At 38.0% G+C, this 8,938-nt stretch overlaps 1 protein-coding gene and 1 long non-coding RNA gene across 3 annotated transcripts; one reads left to right on the top strand and one right to left on the bottom strand.

Moving 5' to 3' along the window:
• Positions 1 to 617: 617 nt before the first annotated feature.
• LOC131790518 (uncharacterized) lies at positions 618 to 3,698 on the bottom strand. The gene is made up of 2 exons (XR_009340694.2): positions 3,051 to 3,698; positions 618 to 2,618 (listed from the first exon to the last, which is right to left on the bottom strand). It is a non-coding gene; the product is annotated as an uncharacterized lncRNA (long non-coding RNA).
• On the top strand, positions 2,530 to 7,765 carry LOC131790517 (transcriptional regulator Myc-1-like). 2 transcript variants are annotated; one of them, XM_059107726.2, is made up of 3 exons: positions 2,530 to 2,630; positions 5,265 to 5,839; positions 6,007 to 7,765. In XM_059107726.2, the coding sequence occupies exons 2-3, from the start codon at positions 5,266 to 5,268 to the stop codon at positions 6,465 to 6,467; spliced, it is 1,035 nt and encodes a 344-aa protein (XP_058963709.1). In that variant the 5' UTR covers positions 2,530 to 2,630; position 5,265; the 3' UTR covers positions 6,468 to 7,765. The 2 variants fall into 2 exon arrangements, with proteins under 2 accessions (XP_058963709.1, XP_058963708.1); XM_059107725.2 differs by lacking the exon at positions 2,530 to 2,630 and adding an exon at positions 4,795 to 4,955.
• The last annotated feature ends 1,173 nt before the right edge of the window (positions 7,766 to 8,938 follow it).

Here is an 8,938-nt window from a genome sequence, read left to right as displayed (position 1 = left end):
TTTATTGAGGTAAAGCTTTTGTTTTTTCATAACCGTAACTATTCCACGCTTAATTTAGGGGGAATCACCAAAAACGACCCAAAGTTCCATTGTGTCGTTTTCGGCGTTTGCTGACGTAACGACTCAAAGTAAACTTTATCCTTAAACGAAGAAAACCAAACAAACTTCTTTGGATGACTCTTACCAAATATGATGTCTTTTTTGACGGATTGTCGAGTTGAAGTGTAGCGTCACATTTTACATTAACGATTGCATTTTAATTTTCCATCCCACTATGTCTTAAACATCTTGCTTTGAAGGTATTTCAAATTTCATTTTCGTCCATAACTAAATTCAACTTATAGTTCGGATCGTATGTTACTTCTCCTTCTTACTTGTAAGACAATGATGCATTTTTCTGACGCAGATAATGAAAATTTTCATAAAGCAAAATGTTCTCAGTTGAACGAATGAAGTTTCATGTCAGGGCTTTCTTACTCTGAGGAAATTTCTCCTTTCGTGTTCCACGATCTTTAAAATTCATCTCAACTTGATTTAATTTATTTTCTTTGTAGAGTACAAACCTTAATTTTAAAGCCACATATGAGTAAACGTGTGTAGGACTAGATTCTGAACCGTGATCTTAACTGTTATCTTTATTTTTGGAAACAAATTAAACGCATATATTTGCTTATTTAGACAAAATTGTGACTGACAATACAATCGAATTTGTTTTAAGGACACGGTACTCAAAGTTGCAGACTTAACTGATTGTCACAGATCAATAACACTTTGTTAAAAGCTAAATAGTATTTGAGTGTATGAAAGTGAAAAAGGCTTTATTCCGATTAGTATCCAGTTAACAAAGCGATCTGAAAAAAAAAATTAAAAACAGCAACAAACTTTAACATCATCTCATGATTGTTATCAAAAACCACAGAACGCCCTTTTAAAGTCTAACCAAACCGCATTAACTTCTTTTGGCTTTGCTATCAGTTCAAGTTTGGAGGAGTGATTTAAGTTACGTCTGTTTCTTTTTTTCATTCATTTTCTCTTCCTTCCGCCTTGCATGCGGATTCCAACCATGGCAATGATATTTTTGCCCAAAGGTACTCAAATGGAAGGAAATTGAATTCAGGCAAACTTGTCAAAGGTGATCTTTTGGAGGATGCTTTGAACACGTATCGGGCTCAATGAAGTTTAGTTATTTCCGTTTCGACATTGCTGTTTTCATTTTGTATCGAAATCAATATAGCGTGTTAACGGAAATGTCTGCATGCGTCAGGCGTCAGGCAAGTAGTGTCTATTTTTAAGGCGTGAAGTAGTTGCCACTGCATACTCAGGAATCTTGTCCCGTTTTCAAGCTTGTACAAGATTATTACACGGCTTATTAACGAAGAAATGTTAGAATCCTCAGAACTCATTAATAGATCATACTCTTCTTATGAAGATTAATATGTTTCGTATTGGGAGATCAGTCGATTATAGTACTTTAGATATTAGACTTTGTTGTTGCTAATCAGAGTTACGGGCGGCAAGTATCGACGTCATAAGTGGTCACTAATTTTCGAAGATCAGTAACGTGGCTTTGTACAGTTCGAGTCCTTGTTAAAGATTGACGCCAATATGTCCAAACCAAGTACTTGTGTTCAAGTGATTAGTTGAATTCGGCTTTCTAGAAATGTCATGCAAGGACAAGCATTCGCAGACGGCGGGAAAGTTGCCCACGTGGAACCACCTGTCAATGAGAGCGGATGCAACACAAGTCCAGTTTCACAAAAGATCCTGCGTCAATTCAGTCCCCATCTCAATATTTCCCTGGGGGGTATCGGTTCGAAGTCTACTGGGCACGCATGCAAAGCCAAAATACACTCAGATTCACCGGAACGCCGAAAAATATCATCGACATAACATAAGATACCACCAGTTATGTTCCCAATTAGTGTTGATTGGTCGAGGGAAAATGCTTCTCGCGTAGTATCAAGTGAGGGTATTTATAAATATATGAGTACATTGCTTTCAAGTGCTCGGCATGACAGCAGAGGTCAAGTTTTGATAAGAAAGATGCCGAGCTCCTAAATGATTTCCCCTGTATGCACGCAAACTAAATATGCACTGGAAACATCCGAAATCACAGAGAAAGAGCAGAGAACTGTTGAAATATCACAGACAGTGACTTTTGATCGATCATATCGTGTCAAGTGGAACTAAGGGGGGACTAAAATGTTATCTTTGTGATGCGTTCAGTCGGATCACTGAAGTGAAAAATGAGCGAACAGACTAAAGAGCAACATAATTGAGACTTGTTTTTTTCGTAAACGTGACTGCTGAAGGAAACGAAAGAATTTTTTTACTGCGGACTAACAAAACGATTTCTGATCTTTTGCGATAATATTGTCAAGCTGTTTATCCTGTCGGAAGCTTTCACCAACCGAACTTTTTATTATTTTAGCTTAGCGAATATTCCATTGTGATTTTATTTGTTTGCGGTCAGCAAATGTGCGATTTAAGTATTTATAAATTGTTACAAGCTTTTAAAAATTAAGTTAACCAACTTTCACTTGACCAAATGTTCTTGCAGCGCTCTGACTGCATTTCCTGTGGGTAGTAGCTCCTTCCTCTCTCGGCGTGGCTGGTTTCTGATGAAGAAGGTACACGAAAATAATACTTTGACCGGTGATAGATTAATCAAATCGCGTTTAATTTTGTTTCATTGCAAAATACTTAATAGTTTACATTCCAGAGCTAAATGAGGTCACATACTATGAAAAAGAGCTACGTGATTTCAAACAACATCGACTAAGTTGTCACGAATTCATTGTAGTCCGAAATAAGGGCTCAGTCTATCACAACAGGCTTCCAAGGAGGGTAGTTTCTTCATTTGTCAAGAATTTTTGAGTTTTAAGTGTTTTCGAGAGAGGTTTTCTTCTAAACTGACGCAGCGTGAATCAACAATAGCCTTTTTACGTGTATTTAGACCACAACAATATCACATTTGTAAGCGAGACCTATAGTCACAATACTGAACAAACCGTCTTAGAAACGTCTTCTATTTAGCACGCTGTACTTACTTGGTACAACTGGCGATTCATCAAGTACATAGTAGTCTTCAAAGTACTTTCATTTGATCTATTTGATCTGCAACTGAGCGGCCAATGTCAAATCTTACGACTTGAAAATCTAATCCTGACACTCTAAACATTGAACCTGATTTATTCTCTTGAGTAATATTTTTTTCCGTATTTCGCAAGAACCTAAGGGACCAATTAACTGAATACTTTAAGCCGTTGAGTGCAAACAAGTATTTTTTGAACTAAACAGTTTGTTAATAGAATGAACAGGAAAGTTCCTATTAATCGCGGTTTTTTGCCCTTTACTCAGCATTGATTGAAGTGTAAATAAAAACAAGAGCTTATCATCTCGCCCCACAGGTCCGTGGGTGGTCAAGCGCAGTCTCAAGTTTTAGGAAACATAAGCATTTTTGAATAACAAACCTCTAACAGGTCTCACATTACGCGCTAACAATCAAAAGGTTGACCCATAGTTATTGCGCAATAGTACTTGATAAATTTTCAAACCCTCAAATTCTGGATGCCTTCATGCATCTTGCGTCTAGCACAATTTCCCTAACTTGCATGTTTAGTGGCTTGTGAATATCACTTAAATGACCTATGTCACCCCTTGCTTTCTTCCTATGAATCACCAAGAGTAAATTATTATTGTCAAAGTTGAACTGACGACCTTGTCAATCAATCAAACTCCTTTCGCGGGAAAAAAGTCCTTGGGTGGTAGTTCCGGTGATACTCGAATACTAAGGCAGCGAAATCTCACAAGTAAATATTGTTAGAGAGTTGATAATTGCATCGCTAAATTGCCCAGGTCCTTGTAATGTAATGCGGGAAGGGTTATGCAGTAAATCCCTTTTGCACCTATTGTTGATTATTCGCTAAATCTTGTAATTAATGTATCGCTCCAATGCATCGTTAAGTTCGAACCCCATAATAAATTGATCGAATTAGTGAATTTGGAATGACAAACATTCTGTTTAAACCAAATAGTAAATAAAATCAACATGTAAACGCTACCCCCAAGAATAAAATGCATCAAGACCAAAGGAATTGGTTAATTTTAGCTGACCAAGGAGTGCTTATCGTTGAGTGCAATCACTGTTGTTTCCGGCTGGTTGATGATAAAAAATAGCCTATTCTTTGGATAACAATATTTTAATCCTCAAACTCAAAAACTTAAATAAAACCTTGCCGTCTCGACAGGTGTGCTTTGGGTTCTTATTCATACACTGGTTTTTTCACAAGAATCTTAAATTAAAACGGCTTAAGGGTTGCATGCGATTGCGTCACGAACTGGCTATCCTCCCATATATTTTTATTGAAACCAAAGTGGTTTTATCAGGAAGCATCAGCAAATATTAGGAAATATCTTTCTGACTTAACTCGACAATAGTTCTTAAAAAATTGCAAGCATCAGTATCATTATTCTGAAAGTGCTATGCTTTTGTTTAAAGTACACGGGCTCTGGGGAATTTTTGAAAGCCCGTTAAAAACATAAACAAGACATATTTTTGGCCTCTGATATTGAGATTGGCTGCACTTACCAAACCTGTTATCTTGATACCAGTAAATCAGGCTCGGTAATGCACAAGGCGGAACAAATACTTTCGGTTTAAATGAGTGATTCTGGAGAGAAATTTTACGCATGTAAAACTCTCTTCTTGAAGAATAGTCACGTGGAGTTCATGACGTTGTTATGGCAACGTTAATTAGTCACACTTTCTGATTGGTTCTGGTTGTTGATAAAATATTCTTCAAAGAACGCAGGAGAATTGAAATTTGCTTTCCGCGTACGCCCCGTCCTTTTTCACAGCCGCAGAAATTCGGACTAGTGGCCGTTGGAATACCTTGAGAGGAATCCTCCAGGCACTTGAACTGCACAACTGCAGTCTCCCAGAATTTCATGAGGTAAAGTGGTCCAACAAACTTTCGATTGAGTGTTCGTAATTTGGAGCCGTGCGTCTTCTGTACCAAGTTCATTCATTCATTAGACGATCTTTAAAGTAGATTTAAATGGCTCCCTCATTAGAAAATAAGTAGAAATCGGCTGACTTAAGCTCCTACTTTTAACGACCTGAGACTTTGATTTGGTTACATTGCGCTGTCAGCGCACTTTTGAACGAGATATTATTTATACATTCGGTCGTTAATCATTTGTTGAAGTGGTCGTAGTGATTCAAATGTGAACTCATTTCCGTTTTGATCCTTTCGTTGTAGAATGGCTGTACAAGTCGAGTCCTTGTGCAAATCTTTTGCACTGGAAAACGACCCGGATGCGTCGTACTTTCTGATTCATTCAGAAAAAGATGAGCATGGAAATGAAGGCTACAGCTCTCCTGTCCCATCTCATGACATTTGGAAAAAGTTTGAACTACTACCGACACCACCTCGTTCTCCGTCTCGATCACCTCCACATACGCCAGTCAGTTTTCATTCATACGAAGATGAGTACTGCTCGGTTGCTGACACTCTGCAGATAGTGTCAGATATTTTAGATGAGGACAGTTGTTCACCTGCACCCTCGGCGACCGTTGAAATTTCTCTTAATAGTCTGAAGTCCAAACTCATTCAGGACTGCATGTGGAACGGCTCCAACTATGAGAGTGCGTTAGATGTTAAAGTCCTCGCCGCTTCTTTGAATACGGACGACCTTCCTTTCGAGACTCCGTGTGCTACTCCTCCGCCAGTGGAATATGTAAGCTCTGATTGTGTTGATCCTTCAACGGTATTTCCCTATCCTATAAACGAATCACATCAAAACTTGTGTGGATCCCACAATTCGAGCGATTCAGGTTAGTTGTCTCATTCACAATGTGCTTTCAATTTCCTGTTCTGGTAATTGGTAATCATAATTGACGATTTGTTGTATAGTAGAGCAGATCGTACACAATCGAAATCCAAATGTCTTAGCCTTCTGCTAATCGAAGCTAATTTTTAATTTTTTTCTGTTTGGCAACAGAAGAGGAAATAGACGTAGTGACCATCGAGAAACCAAAGCGAAAGCGGCTTCCACAAGTTACAGATGAACCGCCGGCAAAACGCATTAAACCTGTTGCGATGAAACCTAAAGCGGTAGTCCCTGCTTCAAGCCCTTCCAAAGAGAACAAAAAAGATTTTAAACGGCAGAACAGTTCAACCTCGGACGAAGAAGGTGATCTCAGTAAGAGAGCAACCCACAATGTTCTCGAGCGGAAGCGAAGGAATGATCTCAAGACAAGCTTTCACATTCTCAGGGAAGAGGTTCCTGATATAAAAGACAATGAAAGAGCTCCAAAAGTTACGATCTTGAGGAAAGCAAAAGACTATGTCGATAAACTAAAAAAGGACGAAATGCGATTGCAGGCAGAACTTGCGAAAGAACGACGGAAAAACGAGGATCTTTTGGACAGGTTCTATGCTCTTGGGCAGAAACGAAAATAACTTTTTGTTTACTCATCGCTATTTTCATTCGTCTTTTACCAAATATCATTACGTAGAAAAAGATTGTATATAAGTTATAGATATATATTAATATGAAAGGAAAATGTTTTTGCAAGTTTACTCGCTGTGTAGAAATTTCAGTTAGCTTCCGATCGAATTTTATACCTGTAGGTTTTCTATCGTGTAGAAACAAATCTTTCGCATAGAAGGTGCCAAATATTTTCGTTGTCTCAATGCCGAATTTCGTCTGATTGTCAAATCATCAGGGAAAGAGGAAATATTCCTCCCCTAAAGTAACAGTTTTCTAAGCGATCATAGTTTTGCGGTCTTAAAATACTATTTTTGATGCAGTATTTTTGAATGAATGGATATATATTTGCATATATATTGCGTAAACGCGGGAAAAATCCGATAGATTTCCATAAATTAACGTCATGATCAGCTTGGATTTCGTTTCAAGGTCCTTTGGGACATAAGTTTTGCTTGATCAGGGTTACAAAAAGAATGTTAGCTAAGTTTAGCTTTTCAAACAAAATTCTCGATACCCATTTTTACTGTGTAAAACACTGGTTAGCCGCTTTCGGCTTTGGTGAAATTTGGAGAGTAGAAAACTCTGTCGAAAGTATCGTATGATTTAGTTGTAGCGTTTACGTAGGGTATCTACAATAGTGTTTATGAGTAGAAAAAACCCTTTTGCAATGAACATTTCTCACCATTAGGGCTTAGATGTCTTGTTTAAATGGTTGAGGTGTGATTTTATTACGTAAATTTCTTTGGTTGTATTATTATACTGTGATGTAGAGAGAGTTGAGGTGTCGATCGTTTAAGGAACTAGTTCGGTAAACTTTGCTTTGCCAGCCAACAGTTATTAAATATCAAATGTTCAGGATTGACTTAAAACCTGCTTTGTAAACTTACGTAAGTTTCAGGGACGTTGTTAGCTTCATTTTTGAGGTAGTGAATGACTAATTGTCGTTTTCTCATAAATATTCCTTTGTGCGCTTGGTTGAAGTCATACCGACTTGAGTTTGTAATTAGATTTCTTTATTCGAAAAGTCGATTACACTTCCTCTCTTACAGGAACCGCGTCTATACTTAGGTTTATTTTATGATAATACTGTAACAGAACACCGCTACCACAGTTGAGGCATTCTGTATCTGTAAATGCCGCATCAACATTTGTCAAGAGGGTGATTTTATTCTGATCTTGCATATTTTTGGAACAGTGAGTACGATTTTAGCATTTTGTCGAACAAATTTTGTGAAGCAGACAAGTAAACTGCTTTGTTATTTGTTTACCTGATTTCTATTTCATAATATTTTAGTTTCTATTCAAAACTTTTAGCCTTGTGTTATCATGCGATCCTTTGTGGTTAACGTGAAGATATTTAGCAATAGGTGACAGCAATACAAATGGAGGTCAAATTTTTTGGTCGAGCGCATATGAGCAATGTTATCCTCTTTGTCCGAGAGCGTGGGAAAATAACTATATAACGAATTGAGGAAGTATACTTCGCATTCCAAGGTCCTTACATATTTCCGGTTTTCCAAGAATACCACAGTTCTGACGCATTTGTCTGTTAGAGTTCAAATGGTACGCGTGGCTAGCTAATTCGGCGTGCAGTTATCGATGTCTCGACCTGTTACGGGCATGTTATTCCATCGTTTATACACCACTTGATTTTTACTGTCTAATGGTATGCATATCTGGTAGTTATCTCGTCTGCAGAATATTTTCTCCAGTATTGTCTGTCTGCAGTGTAACGTTGGTGTTCGGCATAGGATAATCTTCCATTTTGGGGTCGCAGGGGAAAGCGGAATCCCTAAACAAAGATTACGGATCTCATCCCACGTGCCAAACAAAATGCGATTTGTCTCAGTGGTTTCTTGGTGGCCTCGTTGGCTGAGTATTATCAATCATTCCTGTTTTGAGAAAAAAGAGAACTGAGCAGAAAGGCGTATAAATTGTTTGTTTATGATCGGATGTTTGCGAACTCTTGTGGGCATAAAATCATTAAAGTATCACTTTCTTAACCGAAAAAAGGAAAAAATTAATGTAATTGAGACAAGATCATCACATGAAATGAAACATCGAAAAATCCGGATACTAGATTGCGTGACAAAGTAACGCTATTTCATCAGACACGAGCTTATACAACTAGCTTTCTGTGTTGCGCTTCATTGGAACTCGAACAAGGGAGTTTTCTTGGGTATTAAAAATTTTTAAATCTGTCATTAATTAAAACAAAAGAATTAAGTTGAGAGTTAATCTCGGCTCGGTCTCTTTTGGTTAGTTTTGGGCTATGAGCTCACTTCCTGAGAACAGTCTATGTCATTCATAGGTGGGTGGCAATCATGAGTTGACGCTTGATTTATCAGCGGCAAGCAATACAAACTAATTTAGTTATCTCCGATTTTCCAGGGGGTCGACAGATTGCCATCTCGGCTACAGACAGCCCCGCGATCTGCAA

The sequence above is a fragment of the Pocillopora verrucosa genome, chromosome 2 (assembly GCF_036669915.1).
Source record: "Pocillopora verrucosa isolate sample1 chromosome 2, ASM3666991v2, whole genome shotgun sequence".
In the NCBI taxonomy this organism is placed as follows: domain Eukaryota; kingdom Metazoa; phylum Cnidaria; class Anthozoa; order Scleractinia; family Pocilloporidae; genus Pocillopora; species Pocillopora verrucosa.
This window is presented reverse-complemented; position numbering and strand designations above follow the sequence as displayed.